Raw genomic sequence first — 17,730 nt, forward strand, 5'->3', positions numbered from 1 at the left:
AAATCATTTACTCAGCCTCATGTCGTTCCAAACCCTGTATGACTCTCTTTGTTCTGTGGAACACAAAAGAAGAAATGCTGAAGGTTTGTAACGACATAAATGGGGTGAATTATTACTTCAAGTTCATTTCTCCAAAGTGAATCTCATCTCGGTATGGTTATTAAGCTGTTCATTTTCACCGTTCATCACATACACTCAGATCCCTTTATATCCCACAGCAAAATGAAAAGCGTTAACCAAACTGCCAGATTCGTTTGGGGATCAACCTTTTATTAGTCGACAGGATTATCATGGAAAATCTTTTCTGGAGTGTCACAACTGTGAGCACTCTGTTGAAAAAAAGAAAAAATAGAAAAAAAAAATGTGAAAAACAACAAAAACATTTGTAAATGAGTATAGTGAGGACAATAGATTTATCTAATCAAATATAGCGAAATATCATCTCACAATTCTTCATCATAACTCTCCCTGCAAGACAGTTTGGTGCAGAGCGGTAACAATAACGTATTGCTACCATACAGCCCATAATCATATAGAACTGCTTGTGGTTCTTTATGAATATTATCATAATTGTTATTCTTTTAGGGGATCTCTTTAGATTGTCTCAGTTTCCCTGTAGTGCAGCATGTCTGCAATGCAGCAAAAATAAACCTAATGAAGACGAGAGAGCGTTGCCTGAAGACACCTTTCTAGTGCACTACACATAGGAGGTGAAAGAGCCACACTGTCAGTGCAGTAGGTGGTCCGGTCTCCCCCCATGCAGCATGCTAAATCAACCTTTGCTTCCACTGCAGCTGATTTACACCTGAATCTGTCATTTCATTCGCTCCGGCTCTCAGAAGCTCACGTCATGGGCGAGATGCAGTACAGTAGAAAGCAAACGTGGTTCATGGATTTTCATATTGCACCATTAGAGAATGGAACACAAATAATTATCAATCAAGACTTGCTTTTCTAGGTTAAACAAGATATGTGCAAACATGACTAAAGGACTTTATTAACCAAATCAAAAAAATTCCCTGTAATACCCACAAATAAAAGTGATTTCTCATTTTATATATATATATATTTATATATTTATACTCATAAGAATACGAAATCTTCACATTTGAATATTTTCGTAGTCAAAAAATTCTGGGCTGGACCCTCCAGTGGTCGGTATTCATACTGACATCTTCGTCTTAAATTGGTTCATCCTCATGCACTCCCAGGATTTCTTCAAAACAGAACGCTGACAACTTTGGACCAATGGAAATCACTTTCACGCTTTATCTCAAACTTTATCTTAACTACACAAAGAAATTTTAGTTAAAAAAAAAATGAAAATGGGTTCCCATTCATTAGTTTGTGCACACTAACTGCTAAAAATAAGTAAATTAGTAAATCATCATCAATGTCATCATCATTAATAATAATAATAAAATCATTTTGGCAATCTCTGGGTGTGTGGAGTTCTCTTTAAGAAGTGAATTCACTGTTTAAAAAAGCATAAAATAAAGAAACTGTTAGGAGTAGAAGTGGAAACATATATACAACCGCGCATGAAGAGTTCGCTTTTTGCTCTTGATGTTTTATTTTTGTCCGATCTTTGTTATACCAGTGTGTAGGACTTTGCGTAGGGATTGTTGCTCTGTTTTATGTGTCCTCTGGAGTCCAGCAGCGATTCCTGGGAGGTGCTGATTTTGGCAGCCTGCGCCAAGTCTGTTCCGGCCTCTCTCTGCGGAAGCGTCGAGGCCGTGCCCGGCTGCCACTGCTGCATGTCCCTGCTGGTCGGCACCTCCATGGGCGTCGGCTCCAGCAAGGCGGGGCGCTTCAGCGAGCGGGTCTTCTGCGGCTCCAAACAGGCCTGGCCCATCGCCGCTTCCCGAGACGCTCCCGACACACCCCGGTTCAAAAGGAAGTCCATCCGCAGGTACGGAGGCAGGTGTACGAGCTCCCCTCCTGCAGGATAAAGAGAAATTATTTTGTTAGCATGGCAATTCAACTTTGATTGCACCACGGTGTCACGTTCACGTGACCTACCAGTGTCAGTTGCGTTATTTCACTGCCAATCTTGGGATAGTAAAGTGTCCATCGAATGCACACTCTTGGCTGAAGTAGCAGGTCATCAAAGTACTTTCCGCCTACCGTTTTTGAATACTATTAATTTTGACATACTGTTTTTCGGATGCGCTGATTTTAACATTCTATATGTGACCCTGGACCACAAAACCAGTCATAGAATTTTTCTCAATTCGAAATTGAGATTTATACATCTCATGAAAGCTGAATAAATAAGTTTTCCATTGATGTATGGTTTGTTAGGATTGGACAATATTTGGCCGAGATACAACTATTTGAAAATCTGGAATCTGAGGGTGCAAAAAAATCAAAATATTGAGAAAATCACCTTTAAAGTTGTCCAAAGGTCTTAGCAATGCATATTACTAATCAAAAATTAAATTTTAATATATTTACGGTAGGAAATTTACAAAATATCTTCATGGAACGTGTGGAAACAGGCATATCAAAATGCCGTGTTGATGTTTTTAGCATCTTACAGCATGAGCACCTAATTTCTAAGCTGTTTACTGCAAAAAAAAACACACTTTAACAAGCTGCTTAGCTGGGCTTAAATGGTTTAACCTGTTTTGAGCATCTAGCCAAGCTTCAGTTTACCTGGTTTAGCTGGTCTCCCAACCTGACCAGCTTAAAAGTGCCCAAAATCCTCCAAATCCAGCCTACTGGACCATCCAAACCAGACTGGGGGACCAGCTAAGGCTAGGGAATAATTTTCAGCATGATTAGGCCAAATAACAAGATAAACACGCTGTTTTCATGAGGCGCTGTGAGAAGCTCTACTCACAACTGACTTTGAATGGAGTTTGATGTTAGAATTTTTCTAATCTAACAATTGTAAAAAACATAAAACCATACAGCACACAGAAATATTGTGTAAAATTGATTGTCATTTTAATGAGACTGAGATTGTTTTTTTGCCAATATCACAATCCATTGTGGAATTGCCTCATCCAAAAAGGATCCATGCATTTCTGTCTTAGATTTAGGTTAAATCTTAGAAGGCATCATAATTTAGGCTGTGTGGTCAGATTAGTGAAATTTTGTGAAGAAGAAAGATCCATTTCAATAATTTAGAGAAGTATTACGCACAGCTCACAAAAAAAGTCACATTCAAATCAAGCTGCTTTCTGTTGGTTAAATGGCAGGCCACTTGAAACTGTTGTGAAATCGGCATTGGAAAAACATTTGCACTCATGCAAAATTCCAGATTGCGTGAATTCCTTTTGGAATGACTGGATTTTGCCCACAAAAACCCACTGAAAAATGATAAATGTGACCTCACCTTTAGAGTGCATAGCTAGCTTCACCAGCTTTTTTTTTATTAACACAAGGTTATTAAGAATAGCTCCAATTGGCTGAAATTGAGTTGAGTAATCTCACCTGGTCTGTGTGCCTTGGGTACGGCCATGTTTATCACCCTGCAGACGTCCTGGGGTTTGGGTGGTGACGCAGTGAACCTGCAGATGCCTGATTCTGACGGTGTACTGGAGGTCAGACTGTCCGTGTAATCGTTGGTGCCGGCGGTCATCTGCTCGGAGGATGTGTCTGAGATGAAGCACTCTGTGATGGTGAACTTGGCGTGTCGTAGCTGTTCTTCCATCTTGGCATGTTCATAGGCTCTGGCCAGCTCCTCGTACGTAGAAGAAGCGCTCTCAGTGGAGACCATGCTGCTGCGAGCGCGGTCTGAACACAGCGGGTCAGAACTCATCATTAACAATAGGGCACTTCTAGCATGTATTAGCTTTGATATGATATTTGATATTATATTGTTGCTGATATAAAATTAACATTGTGAATGTTGTGATAATTTAACATGATTTGACCATTGAGGAGAAATAAGAACAGATACACTCATGTTCAAAAGTTTTTTTTTTTTCACCTCTTCACCAAGGCTACATTTATTTGATTAAAAATATAAAAGTAATATTGTGAAATATTGTTGAAATTTAAAATAATCTGTTTTCTATTTCAATATATTTTACAATGTAATTTATTCCCATGATAGAAAAGCAGAAATTACTCCAGCCTTCAGCATCACATGATCCTCCACATGAAAGTAAAAAAAAAAATGTTTTTTTAATAAAAATATTTTGTACCATTATAAATGCTGTATTTGCTGTCATTTTGATCAATTTAATCCGTTCTTGCTAAATTCAAGTATTAATTTCATTAAAAAAATAAAAAAAAAATCTCACTGACCCCAGATAATTTAACAGTACTGTAATAAAATAATAATAATAAAATAAAAAAACTAAAATAATAAAAAATTAAAATAAAATGTATTAAATGCTGATAGACTAGTTTGATTAATTTTCCACATAACAACTGTCTGTTGCATTGAATCTGTTCAAAATTGACTGAATGATTCAACTGCGTCATTACTTAAAAATTTCATGGATGTTCTTGCATGACATTTCATGCTTTATATGCTTTATTATACGCTTTAAATGTTTTCAATGCAGTTCAAGTATGTAAATAATACTGTTTATTTCTTTGTAGTTTTATATTCATGCATAAAAAATTAAATACCATTCTTCATTGTGTTCATCATGTTTAAAAACAGCAAACACATACATATTAAGATATATACTAAATATTATAAAAAAGCTGACAAAGTTGAAGTACCCAGCTTTAATGACATGTCAAGCCAACAAAAAAGAACCTAACAAAAGCCCAAGATGTACAGAGAGTGTAGCAGACTGACCTGTGTCCTGTGATGGACTGACACTATAGCTGTCGCTTTCTTTGTCCACCGAGCCGGCCACTCTGGGCGTTCCCAGCCTCCAGTCCGTGCTGAGTGTGTGGACGGAGACAGGAGGGTGAGGGCGATTCAGCGTCCACTGACTGGCATAGCGGTTACGGGCTGCGGGACCAGCTTTAGCTGTACGGCGAGAAGTGGGATCTGGGGACGGTTATGAAGCGCTCGGTTAAATAGCATGATCACATATTCACTCTGTTGCTTGTGTGTTAAGAAGTTTCTTTCTTACTCGACAGACTGCTCTTGCTCGTCCCAGGTCGGACATCAGAGACGTCCACCAGCGGGCCGGTGGCCTGCGACAGAGACTGATAGTGGACAGAGTGCGTGACGGTGGCCGACTTCTGTTTGGCAGTTTCTCCGAAATCGTTATCAGTCAATAGCACTGTTGATCTGTCGTCTAACAGGGAAGGGAGAGATGGAACTATTAGAGACCCCAAAAGTATCATTCTTCCTCAGATATATGTTTAAGTTTGAATTTGGTTCAGCGAACACGACTCACCCACTGTTTCCATGGTGTCTCTCTCTTCGATGAGCAGCTGCGCTCGGGGAATGTCGATGTGCATGCGGAGGGTCTGCTGTTGTTTGTTCATGGTATCTGAAGGCCTTGTGTTCTTACTGGAGGAGAACACAAACAAGCCTGTGAATAACCTTGTACAAGGTCAGCATGACATGTGAGCCATTAAAGGAATAGTTTGCTCACCAACCTATATGGTTTCTTTTCTCTGTGGAACACAAAATAAGAATTTTGAAGAATTTCCCAGCTGCAGTTTCTATATAATGTAAGAATATGGTAACCAAGGACTGTCAAACGCAATAAAGGACAAGAGAGTCATCATAAAAGCATCCTTAAAATCTTCTGAAGTGACAGCCTTTTGCGCTTTATTCATCACACAAATCTATTTATTATTGATTCATTTCTCTATAATGTTCTTTAGAACTGTCTGTTATAGTGAATCTGTTCAAAAACTGATTGTATTGTATGACTCAGGGGATCTGCAATATGAATCTTAATAAGGCGTATGAATCACTTGATGGTTTGATTCATTTGTGCATAATATTCTTTAAAACTGTCTATTAGAATGTATTTATTAATTGATTCGAGTGTTTTGTTTCAGAAGACCTGGAATATAGTGAGTCATATGATCTACTTGGGGCTTTTTAATAAAATGCTTTAATAAAAAACACTGATTATACAGTAAGGCTTTATACGATTTATAAGTCGTATGAATGCCTTGATGACTTGACTTTTTAACAAAATGCTGATAGAACACTTGATTCATTTATTTGTATGTAATATTCTATAGAACTGTCTATTATAGTGAATCTGTTCAAAGAAACCTTTTTTTTTTTTCAGAATATCTGGAATATAGTGAGTCCTGTGAACTACTTGGTGCTTGTTTTTTTTTTTTTTTAAACGGTGCTAATAGAGTTAGATTTATTTAAGTTTGACTCATTTCTGCTTGAACTATCCATTACAATGGATCTGTTTAAAGAAACTGATTCTGTTGGTTTGCATCAGATGATATATGAGCATATGAGTCATGAATGACTTGATGATGCTTTCTCACAAAATGCTGATTGAGTTTGATTCATTTGTGCTGCATAATATGCTTTGTAACCGTCCATTAAAATGAATCTTTTAAATACACTGGCTTTATTTTGGATTTGGAACCTCGTATGAACTACTCTTATGATGCTTTTAGTCATTTTAGGATCATTATGCTGTCACTAAATAGAAAGAGCAGCTCAGAGGCTATTCAAAATATCTTATTCTCTGTTACATAGAAGAAAAAACATTCTTATGGGTTTGGAACAAAATGACAGCAAATAAATGATAGAATTTCTATTTTGGGGTGCTTTTGCTGTAAAAAACAAATCTGAAAATGTGTTGTGTTTACCTCATAAGCATTTCAGCCAAACTCTTTGCATCTGTGGGAAATACAATAAGCTTTATTAACATAAACAGAAAATGGAAGTACTATCGAGTCATGAAAAATAAGGCTGATACGATTAAAATCTCAAACGGCAACATATGCTGTCTGTATTTACGCCTACAAATCTACACCTTCTCTCTGATCTGTAGCTAAGAGCTGTGAAAAACTTCTGACCCCTGAGCCGCTTCAGCCTCTGCTCTCTCCTCCTCCTCCTCAGCACCATCAGCAGGACGAAGAGCAGCACCATTCCCACCAAAATGCAGGAGATCGTCACCATCATCTTCATCCCCTCATTGCTGGTTTTCTTCACCGGGCCCTTCACTGCAGTCTTCACCAGCGGAGGAATGGTGCCTTTTGCAAACACATTTAATATTAAAAAGCACAAACAATTCATTTGACAGTTACTTTCAAGGTGATCCATCAAACTTCGCTTACTGCCGTCGTAGTTCAAAGTAGCAAATTTGACACGTTTCTCAGCCAACCCTGCGCTGTTGTACACCTTCATCTGCAGTTCGTACCAGGTGGCTTCCTGCAGGTCCAGCAGGTTGAAGCTCTTCTTAAGAGAGGTATGCTTCACTTTGGTCCACACGGGGCTATCCAAAGGACGGTATTCCAGAGTGAAGGAGGTGATTGGACAACCACCATCATTCCAGCCAATCAGGTTGAGTTTGACGCATGTTCCATTAATGCTATTAAAGAGCTCCTGCTCTTTGGAGAACTGTGGCTCTGTGATGGGTGAAGACGATGAAGGAGAACAGGAACGGTGTTTTCAACACAATTACACACCATTATTTGAGAAATAGGATATACAAAACAAAATGCACACCTTTCCCATGAGTCTTTGCTTCGATTATCTCACTGATTCGGCCTGGACCAACAGCATTTTGGGCCGTTAGCGTGAACTTGTACCAAGTGCCACAGTTGAGGTTCTCCAGACGGTAGGAACGCTCGCTAGGACTTATAGAAATACTTCCCCACTTCTCACTGTTGTCTTCTGAGTATTGCAGAATATATCCTGCATAAAGAATTAATTTAGAAAAATAAATCTCTGTGTTTGATTTTTTTTTTGAATGATTTTTTAGGACTCTCATTTTTCAAGCAATGCAATCGAATCCTTTTGTTGTGCACTTTATATCCAGCTCATCCACATCAGTTGCTATAGTAATGACTTTTCTTTCACATCGACAGAGTTGCTGTTAGTGTGACAAGGGTGGATGAATTGTAGACCATGCTATATTTTATGTATTCAAACACAGGTGTCACTTTACTGTTTATTTCATTAACTAATGCAATGAAACGCATTTTAAGTTTCAAATTATAACATCATGATATGAGGGATTTTACAGTTTGTCACTCTAACGGTAGTTATGTAAAATTGGTTTATATTTACATTACCATTCAAACGTTTGGGGCATACCTGTCAACCCTCCCGTTTTTCCCGGGATTCTCCCATATTTTACCATTCTATCCCGCTATCATCCCATTTAAATATTTTCCCGTATTTTTAATCTTTCTATAAAAAAAATCCCACTGGGCGTATTTTATATGTTTGCTACATTCGATTACGGTAAAACTCCCGTAATTTGTATGGGCCAAACCTCATTATATGAATAATCACGACAGCAAATTCCAAGGTTATCCAGTTGACAGCTCTTGTATAAAACGCATCTTTCTCACACAATCGACTCATACAAATTTCAACCCATTTGTCCCCTCAATTTGGCAACCTACAACAGTGATGTTATTGACATGTGCGCAGTAGTACCGTGGGAAGGAAACAATGATCACTGGTAGAAATGGGAGAACTCAGAAACGACTCAGGTGGTGCTCCAGTGAAAAAAACTAAATATACATGTAAATGTAAATTTACATGTATAATGAGATATAGCTTACACTTTAAAAGGCTATTTAATTGATTAAATATGAGCGCTGCAAGTTTCAAAGTCAGGTGCTGCGTTGCTTTGTTTACTGCGGTTACGGGGGAAACGGCTATATTCCTATATTCCTGGCGAAAAGCGCCATCTGCTGGCAGAGAATGAATTTGCGTTTTTCAATAAGCCCTTCTGCTCTGTTTAGACTAAAGCCAAAAACGACCCTTATTTTTATGCAGAAAACATGCAGTTGTAAATGTGAACTGGTGGATCGACAAGAAGATAATGAATTATAAAACTCTAAAGATATAGCCTACACGAAGATATATTTATGTTACTAAATGAATATTAATAATAAAAATTGTTTGATAATAATTGTTTAAATTAATGTAAAAATAATATAATATAAAAATTGTTACTTTTGACTATTTGTTCATCACAAATAAATCTGCCATCAGTGCAAAAACAGATTCAAACTAATATGATGAAACAGATAGTTCAGACGCTAAATTCTGATTGGATGAGCCACATTCAAAGCTTTATGCCTGTAAGAATGCAACTGTAATAACACATCAATTAAATTTCATATTAATTTAGGGGAAAATATCTGATTTGAATTAGATTTTAACCTACCCACAAATGTTTGTACTGGGTTTCTACAAATAATAAAACATTTAATTACTTTATTATTTGACAAAATACAAAATATATTTGATACAAATATATTTTGTATTCTACAAAATACAAAATATATTTGAATAGAATATGCCAAAAAAGAAAGAGTTTTGCTTAAATCATGATCATTTGAAAGACGGATGAAATTTTTTATCTCTTTCTTTCCAGCAGGAAAACAGCTGAAGGTGGAAGCAGCTCACCTCTAATGGAGCTCCCACCGTTGTCTCCTGGTATCCAGGACACCGTAATGGATGTGGTGGTTGTCTTGGTCACAGTGAGACGAGGTTGGTCAGGGGGGACTGAAGATGATATTTATACAGTGAGAAACACTGCGTAATAACTCAAAGGAAATGAAACTGACACATAGAGAACCATCCTGCCTGACTCTCACACCTCACCTTGAACCTGAAGGTTCAGAATTATTTCATCCGTTCCCCAGTTATTGCTGGCGACACATGTGTAATACCCAGAATCCTCTGCTTTCACGGTCTTAATGACGAAGCTGCCATTTCCATGGATACTGCGTCTTCCATCAATGACCGCAGGGGCCGGGCTCCCGCTGGCGAGAAACAGTGTGAATCCTCAATGAAGAGGGCAGAGTTTGACATTTCCCAGCATTCCCCAGTGACTGATTCTACTCATATGTATTCAGATGCTTGTGTTTGCTTTTAACGAAAGGCTAGATCTGCAATGCGGTATGTTTTTCACTATAATACGGAGCTGTTGTCATGTTTGTCTTAAATCACATGCTCATACTCATGTTAACATGTTATTGAGAGTGTATGTTCTATACATTCTAGTCTGCGCCCATGAAACAGGTTTATTTACCTCTCTTTCAGCCATTTAATGGCAGGAGGCGGGTCTCCGACCGCCCTGCAGGGTAAAACAACATCCCTCATCCATGGCGTTGTAACAGTACCACTGAAGGTGAGGATTTTGGCAGGAGCTGTTTAAAAACAAAAAAAATCACCACAATTTATTGTTTTATTGATTTTGGAAAGCCAAATACTTTTTGAATTTTGTTTCAGAACACAATCATTGCAAATTACACCATATTTATGCTACTATTCAAAATAAATTAATATTTTTATTTAATAAGGATGCATTAAATTGATCAAGTGACAGTAAAGACTTTTATAACTTTACAAAAGATCCCTCCTTCAACTAAACGCTGTTCTTTTGAAGTTTTCATTCATCAAAGAATCTTTAAAAATGCATCACGGTTTACACAAAAATATTAAGCAGCTCAACTATTTTCAATATTGATAATAAGAAACGTTTCTTGAGCACCAAATCTGCATATTATTTTTATATTTCTGAAGGATCATGTGACACTGAAGACTGGAATAATGATGCTGATAATTCAGGAATAAATTACTTTTTAAAATTATTCAAATATAAAAACAGCTGTTTTAAATTGTAGTAATATTTCACAATATTACCGTTTTTACTGTATTTTTGATCAAATGAATCCTGCCTTGATGAGCATAAGAGCCTTTCAAAAACATTTAAAAATCTTACCGACCTCAAACTTTTCAACAGTAGTGTACGCTAAAAATGTGTGAAGTTACTGCATTAGATAGTAGAATATCAGCTCTATTTGAGCTGTTTATTTTATAGAAAAACACAAAATATTTGTAAAAAATAAGATGATTAAAAGAATGATTGGTAAGGGTAATGATTTTAAAAAATCACACTGAGTTTCTAAAAGCTCCTGCAGCGTTTGTTCACAGATGCCATTTGGTTTAATATTTTTACTGCAATGACATTCAGATATTTTAAAACGTACTTAAGTCCCTAAATATCTTTTGGGTCCACTGTATGTTTCAGGAGATTTTTACACTTTGGCGTATTTTGTATCTTAGATTGCTCATGGCTCATTGTCATGCTCCTCATGGGAAGGCCCACAAGAACTCAAAATACGACTACTTACTCCAGAATGGTTGATTTACAGAATGCCTGAACAAGAGCTTAAACTTAAAAATATCCCCCTAAAACCACAGATCAGCTGCTTTGTTTCTGAAGAACGAATCGACTCGCCTTTGGCCAGAGGTTCCACGGTGATGACATCACTGCTGTTCCCCCGGCCGGCCGCAGTCACCGCCATCACCCAGATACTGTACTTCCTGTTGCGACTGAGATTGTGAACCCGGTGCAGGAATTCATCTGGGGCCACTTCAAACTCACTGACCACCTAAACGAGACCCAAAATAAATGATTGCTGGTTAGACCTTGTGTCTTCCATCAGTTCCATCAGTTGACACCTTGCGTCACATAGTTCTGTCAGGACCACTATCGTCAAAGATGATTGACAATTAGCATACAGTTTGGATTGGCGGTATGGTTCTGTCCGCTACGTTTGATTTCTCTCATTTTAAACTGGGAAAGAAGAAGCTATTTAAACACCACCTTTAGCTCGATGGCACAGTACTGGCTCTGCGCTAAAATGCCTTGCACTTCCACACACTGTCTTTAATAGCCAGCCTTACATCTCTCCTGTTAGTATGAGAGCAGTTGGCCGAGTCTTACCGTGGGATACGAGCTGGAACAGAAGACTGTGTATTTCCTAATCACGCCATTCAGCTTCAGCGGAGGGAGCCAAGAAACATACACCACAGAGCTGGAGGCTGCAGCTGCCTTCACCCCGCCGGGCGGACCGGGCACTGCAGAGAAAAGATTCAGGCTGTTTGGAGAGATCTTTACCAACTTTTATGGCTAACAGAAGAACAGAATTTGACAGCAGAAGATCTTTTTCTGTGACTTTAGTTGGTCGAAGAATGGATATTCATGGGTCATACCGTCCTCTTTGGTGCGGATGTAGATCTGGTCGCTGCGTACTCCGTCTCCTGCTCTGGTGAAGGCCAGAACTTGGATACTGTAGTTGGTGTATTTCTCCAGACCCTCCAGCTCCAGCTGGGCCTTCTGTGTAGTGACGTTTCTGATTTCCCCTAGCTCTGTAGTGGCATAAACAACAGATTTTAAAATCTGGCTTAAGACTTGCTATCAACTCATACTGTAGCTGACTGTGCTAAGGTAAACACAATATTACTGAGTGACAGCCAATGAGATTTCTAAAATGAAGTGAACACTGATTTTTTTATACAATATTTACTGTAAATTCACAAATATAAATGCAATACATACAAAATAATAGTCAGAAAAAACACACTTTTATAAAATAGAACAGTGTATCAAATCTTTAGACAAAATATAAAAAGAAAATTGAAAAATTAAATTAATTTCACATTTGATACAGCAGGCTTTTATAGAATATGGAGCTCACACTCAATGAAAAAACTCTTCAATTTTATTCAAAGGCCCAAACTGAGCAAAAATATGCAATTTAGTGCAGATGTTGGTTTTTCAATTTTATTAAAAGGCCTTTTACTAGCTAAAAAGTATGAACTATCAATAAAAGGGCAGAAGAGGCATGTAGTAGATTGTGTACAACAGGTTTTTCCAGCAAAGTTTTGATCATGTTGGTATTAAAGATGCGTTTACACAGTTACACAGTTGACACAGTGTTCAACTAAATATGAAAACCTTTAATGCGTTTTGACCAGTGATAATACCACACTGGTGTGAAATTATATGGTGGCAAATGTGGAGAGAAGTTCAAAAAAATTTGGTCATATAAACGTGCTCAGGATAGTTCACCTAAAAATTTAAATTCTGTCATCATTTACTCACATAAAAAAGAAATTTTGAAGAATGTTGGTAACCAAACAGTTGCTGATTAGTGATGTGCAAAAATAGCCGGCTAGTCGAATAAACGGAACTGCTACTGCTAGTCAACATTGAAAATACTAGTCAAAATTTAGCAATTTTAATATTCATTTTTAAAAATAACACACTGTTTTGAAAAGTGGATATCTGGAGCGGACAACATTCATTTCTTTTCACCTCAGACCTTGCATGCATGCGTTTTTTTTTTTCATGTCACTCAGTGCCTGCTCAGAAATTTCCGCTCTGAAGATTAGTCTTTGGATGAGTAAGGTATGGGGGCGTATTTACTGCTTTAAATGGGGAGTCGTTATGAATAAAAGGAAACTGACTTTCTTCAGAAAGATTTCTTTTACATTTTTTTTATGTTATCTCCATATGATGCCTAATAAAATAAGTGTTTAGCAGTGCAGCACTGTTTTGTTTACATTGTGTTTCTGCTTATCCAAAAGCGCCACCTAATGTCAGAGATTGAATTTGCATTTTCATTCATCCCGTCTGCTGCTTTTGTTGCCGTCAGCGTTGCAAATTGTAATGGTTTGATGGAAAATAAGAACAACTCAAATAATAGGCTATCTGGAATTATTCAAAGTATCTTCTTTTGTGTTCAGAACAGAAGAAAGAAACTCATACAGGTTTGGAACAACATGAGGGTCAGTAAATGATGACAATATTTTCATTACTGAGTGAACTATCCCTTTTATTAGTCAAAAGAATAACACAAAATGTATAATATGACTTCTTTAACAGCTCTTTCGCCAGGAATTTGTTATTGTATAATTAAATAATGAACAATGTACACCCATGCAGGATATAGGGCAGGCACTGAGACTGTCTGCAGCTCTCCAGCAAAGTTGCAAGTTTTACATGTTTAATGCCTCCATTTTTCCCTGCTATCTATCATTCCTTTAGCACTCTAGCTGCTGCTGTTGGATGGAAAAGAGCCGCTGTCTTTTGCTGCTCGGTGCTGAATTTTGTCCCCGAGTTGCCCGGGCTGAATTCTGCTGCTTCATAATAAGGCAATTTATAAGCAAATAGCTCCTGGAAAGAGCCGGATCGACATAATGTGTGCTGTGAGTTTGTTCTACTGAGCACAAGTTGATCGAGAGCCATAAAGCAGCCAATTAAAGGTGTGCAGAATGTGTTATGTTGCTCTCTGGTTTGTGTGCTGCAGCGCTGAGTGATCGATTAACTAACCTCACAGTCTAAATCACTCATGAGTGATTCATGAGTTCAGACAAAGGCCTATTCAAGTATGCATGCTGGCACAACACTTATGAAAAGAGACTATTGCTGAATTGCAAAAATGCATGTCCAGTATTGGTGATAGTGTAGTATGTATTTTTCAGTATGTAGTAAGCCAGTATGCCAGTACTGGACATAAAATTCTATATTATTAGTATTAGAGAGCCCTTGCATAGCTGAATGTATTGATATCGGAGTCCCGGTTGTGGATAACATTATCCTAAAAAGCATACTTTAAAATTTGAAAATAGTATATAACGTGCTATAGTTTGGGATGCAATATTGTCACACTATATAGTATACACTATATAATATACCTTTTCAACTGGGAATTCTTCCTTTAGAAGGCAAAAAAAACTTAATACCAATATACATAATGCCTATGTAATTCCCAGTTGAAAAGGTATATTCTGCCCCCTAGTGGTCCATGGAAGCAAAACGGAGTGTAAATGTGGAAGTCCTTCAAAGATTTCTTATCCTGTTGCGCCCTCTATAGGACCAGCGACTAGTCGACGTCAAGCTTAAAGCGTCATGGCAGAGCATTGAAGTCGACTGGTCGATTAGTCGATTAGTCTGTGCAACCCCTAATATATATACATCTACAGTCTACAATCTACAAAATGAAAGTAATGCTATTTCAGGCACATTAAACTGGGTTGGGGTCTGAGCTGTACCTCCGTCTAGTAGATTGGCCCAGTAGATGATGCGGAAACCCTGTAAAACACCATTGAGAGCTTCCCTGGACGGAGTCTGCCAGGACAAAGAGATGCTCTCAGGGGAAGCAGCGGTGGCCACAACCTTCTCTGGAGCTCTGCTGGGTACTGAAAGCACAAGAGAAATATAGAAAATCATCTCATAAATCGCCTAATTTCTCACTGGCTCTGAACATGTACAGTAGGTGTGAAAGAAACTGATGAATTAACTTGAATTGGGTTCTTAGCTGTTTCAAGTGCTGTCAACTTTTCCAGTAGCCACTAGATGGCAGCAAATATTACAAATGTGCTTCGTGCATATCATGATATTTTTGATGATTAGTTTTTAAAAGAAATAATTAAAGCTATAAAGACTTTACACTGAGGGACTAAAATTTGCTGCATCATGTGAATGATTACAGTGGCTTACCGTCCTCCATTGTTGTGGCCCGGACCTCACTGGAAGCCGGTCCCGGTCCAGCACTGTTACTGGCCTGCACCACCACCTCATACTCGGTGAACTTCTTCAGGTTGTTGAGGCTCAGGGACTCGGTCTCTCTCGTGGCCTCCATGCTGATGCAGACGAACTGGTGACTGCCGTTGATGGAGTGTTCTCGATGACACACCTGATACCCCCTGATCACGCCATTCTGGAGATGTTTCTGCGGTGCCTGCAGGTGATGAAATGATAGTGTTTAGAAGCAAGACCTCAGTTACTGGCATGCACTCTTAAAAATAACTTTTAACATGGAATCTTTCCAATGCACAAATGTTTTTTAGAGAATAAAAATGATCTTCACACTAAGGAAAAAAAAGTTATTTTAAGAACTGATCAATGAAAGGTTCTGTTTGGGGAACCAAACATGGTTCTTCTTTGGCATTGCTGTGAAAACCTCACTTTTTGAACCTAATTAAGAGTGTATACCTGTATACATATATCACCACATAATTAAAAAGTGCAATCAATCAATCAATCAATAAAAAATAGAAAAAAAATATATATTTTTATATTCAATGGTTAAAACTCTCTCTCTCTCTCTCTCTCTCTCTCTCTCTCTCTCTCTCTCTCTCTCTCTCTCTCTTATATATCTATAGTAAATATTAGGAATAAATATAATAAAATAAATAACAATTATCTATATTTATTTTAATAATATAAATATTAAATATTACAAAAACATTATAACATATATATATATATAATATGTATATATGATTACTTTTCATGTGTATTGTATATATTTATAATAAAGAATAATAATAATATAGAATGAGTAAACCTTTAATTGGTATGTGCATGCGTATGTTTATATAACTTCAAACTTGATACAGTCACGATAACCTGTGCAGCCATACCTTCCATGTAACTTTTATGCTTTGGGAAGTGATGGCTTCCAGTGTGACGTCTTGGGGTGGTCCTTCAGGATCTAGAGTGGTCAAACATATACCCTGTTTAGCCTGGTCTGATATCTGCCATCATGTTTCTCATAAACAGTGGCCTCAGTAGTTATCAGTATCTCAATCACGCTCCTGTAATGTCACCCTTGACCACCAGTAGGCAGTATTGCAACATAATTCCTTCTGTGTGGCAACTGATGGAACAGGAAGTGAAACATTAATAATATATATATATATATATTTACATTGCTATTTGTTCTATAAATAGAAAAGCTACTCAAAAACTCCTAAAAGATGGTCCAGTATTTTAAATATCAGAAAAAAAGATGAAAGAGTAACATGCGCTGATGAACTGTACATATAATACAAGGAACATGAATATGGCTAGTATATCGTACCTGCTTCATCGGTGGTTACTGTGAGCTCATTGCTGGGTTCACTGTCACCAATGTGGTTCTTCGCGAACATACGGATGTTGTAGGTGGACGATGGGTGAAGCTCTATGATGGTGGCCTGGTATAGGGTGGGAGACACATCTCTGGTCCTGCGAGCTCGTTCCCAAGTTTCTGTTTATGGTTGAGGAGATGGTTGATAACATATCTGGGTCTCATGTGTCAGCTGATCAGCTTCATTTATTGGTCTATTACAAGGTCTATGATGATCTATTCATGCCAAAACGGCTACTGTTGCTTGTATTGGGTTGGATCATGTACCTGTTTTATTTTTGCACTCAATATCATAGCCGGTGATGGGACTGTTCCCATCGAATCCCATGGTCCAGCGGAGGGCGATGGTCCTCTCTTTCACCTCACGAATCTCCACTTTAGGAGGCTCTGGTGGCTCTAAGAATTCAACGATACCGCGCTCAGATTCTCAGAGGCATTGAAACCCTCCCCACATTTCAACAATGCCATTTAAATCAGGAGATTTCCCCCAAGAGTCATTTCAAATGCCTAATAAATCCCCTGAATCTCCAGCCAAGCCCAAGCGATTTTCCGGCTGCTTACCTTGAACTGTTAACTGAAGGATGCCTCTGTCTTCACCATAGGAGTTAATGGCGTGACAGGAGAAGAACCCAGAATCCTCTCTCATTGTTGGATAGATCTGAAATCAGGAATATGGTGTGTGAATGAGCAACTAGAAAAAAGACATCCATATCCTAAATGACCCTGATCATCACAAACCATTCACATCAAACTTTATAAAGAAAGTGCAGATAGCAGAAGGACCTGCTATGCTTATAATATGAAATTAGTTTGGTAGTCAAATATAAATTCTATATAAAAAAAAACAACAACATATATATATATATATATATATATATACAGTGGGTACGGAAAGTATTCAGACCCCCTTCAATTTTTCACTCTTTG

At 37.9% G+C, this 17,730-nt stretch overlaps 1 protein-coding gene across 1 annotated transcript in view; it reads right to left on the reverse strand.

Annotated features, from left to right (window-relative positions):
• Window positions 1-1,391: 1,391 nt before the first annotated feature.
• The window catches only part of LOC107653721 (Down syndrome cell adhesion molecule homolog), a 99,548-nt gene continuing 83,209 nt past the window's right edge, over window positions 1,392-17,730 (reverse strand). Inside the window, exons 13-33 of the mRNA XM_016440519.1 lie at window positions 17,365-17,461; window positions 17,071-17,199; window positions 16,756-16,923; window positions 16,316-16,386; window positions 15,390-15,630; window positions 14,942-15,088; window positions 12,098-12,253; window positions 11,829-11,962; window positions 11,340-11,493; window positions 10,128-10,245; window positions 9,698-9,858; window positions 9,500-9,598; window positions 7,580-7,768; window positions 7,189-7,479; window positions 6,928-7,104; window positions 6,718-6,748; window positions 5,319-5,434; window positions 5,049-5,216; window positions 4,766-4,963; window positions 3,442-3,744; window positions 1,392-1,941 (exon numbers count right to left, since the gene is read on the reverse strand). Coding sequence (XP_016296005.1) covers window positions 1,592-1,941; window positions 3,442-3,744; window positions 4,766-4,963; window positions 5,049-5,216; window positions 5,319-5,434; window positions 6,718-6,748; window positions 6,928-7,104; window positions 7,189-7,479; window positions 7,580-7,768; window positions 9,500-9,598; window positions 9,698-9,858; window positions 10,128-10,245; window positions 11,340-11,493; window positions 11,829-11,962; window positions 12,098-12,253; window positions 14,942-15,088; window positions 15,390-15,630; window positions 16,316-16,386; window positions 16,756-16,923; window positions 17,071-17,199; window positions 17,365-17,461 — 3,498 coding nt within the window. The 3' untranslated portion in view covers window positions 1,392-1,591. The remainder of the gene's footprint in view (window positions 1,942-3,441; window positions 3,745-4,765; window positions 4,964-5,048; window positions 5,217-5,318; window positions 5,435-6,717; window positions 6,749-6,927; window positions 7,105-7,188; window positions 7,480-7,579; window positions 7,769-9,499; window positions 9,599-9,697; window positions 9,859-10,127; window positions 10,246-11,339; window positions 11,494-11,828; window positions 11,963-12,097; window positions 12,254-14,941; window positions 15,089-15,389; window positions 15,631-16,315; window positions 16,387-16,755; window positions 16,924-17,070; window positions 17,200-17,364; window positions 17,462-17,730) is intronic.

Source organism: Sinocyclocheilus anshuiensis, unplaced genomic scaffold (assembly GCF_001515605.1).
Source record: "Sinocyclocheilus anshuiensis isolate Anshui unplaced genomic scaffold, SAMN03320099.WGS_v1.1 scaffold315, whole genome shotgun sequence".
NCBI lineage: Eukaryota > Metazoa > Chordata > Actinopteri > Cypriniformes > Cyprinidae > Sinocyclocheilus > Sinocyclocheilus anshuiensis.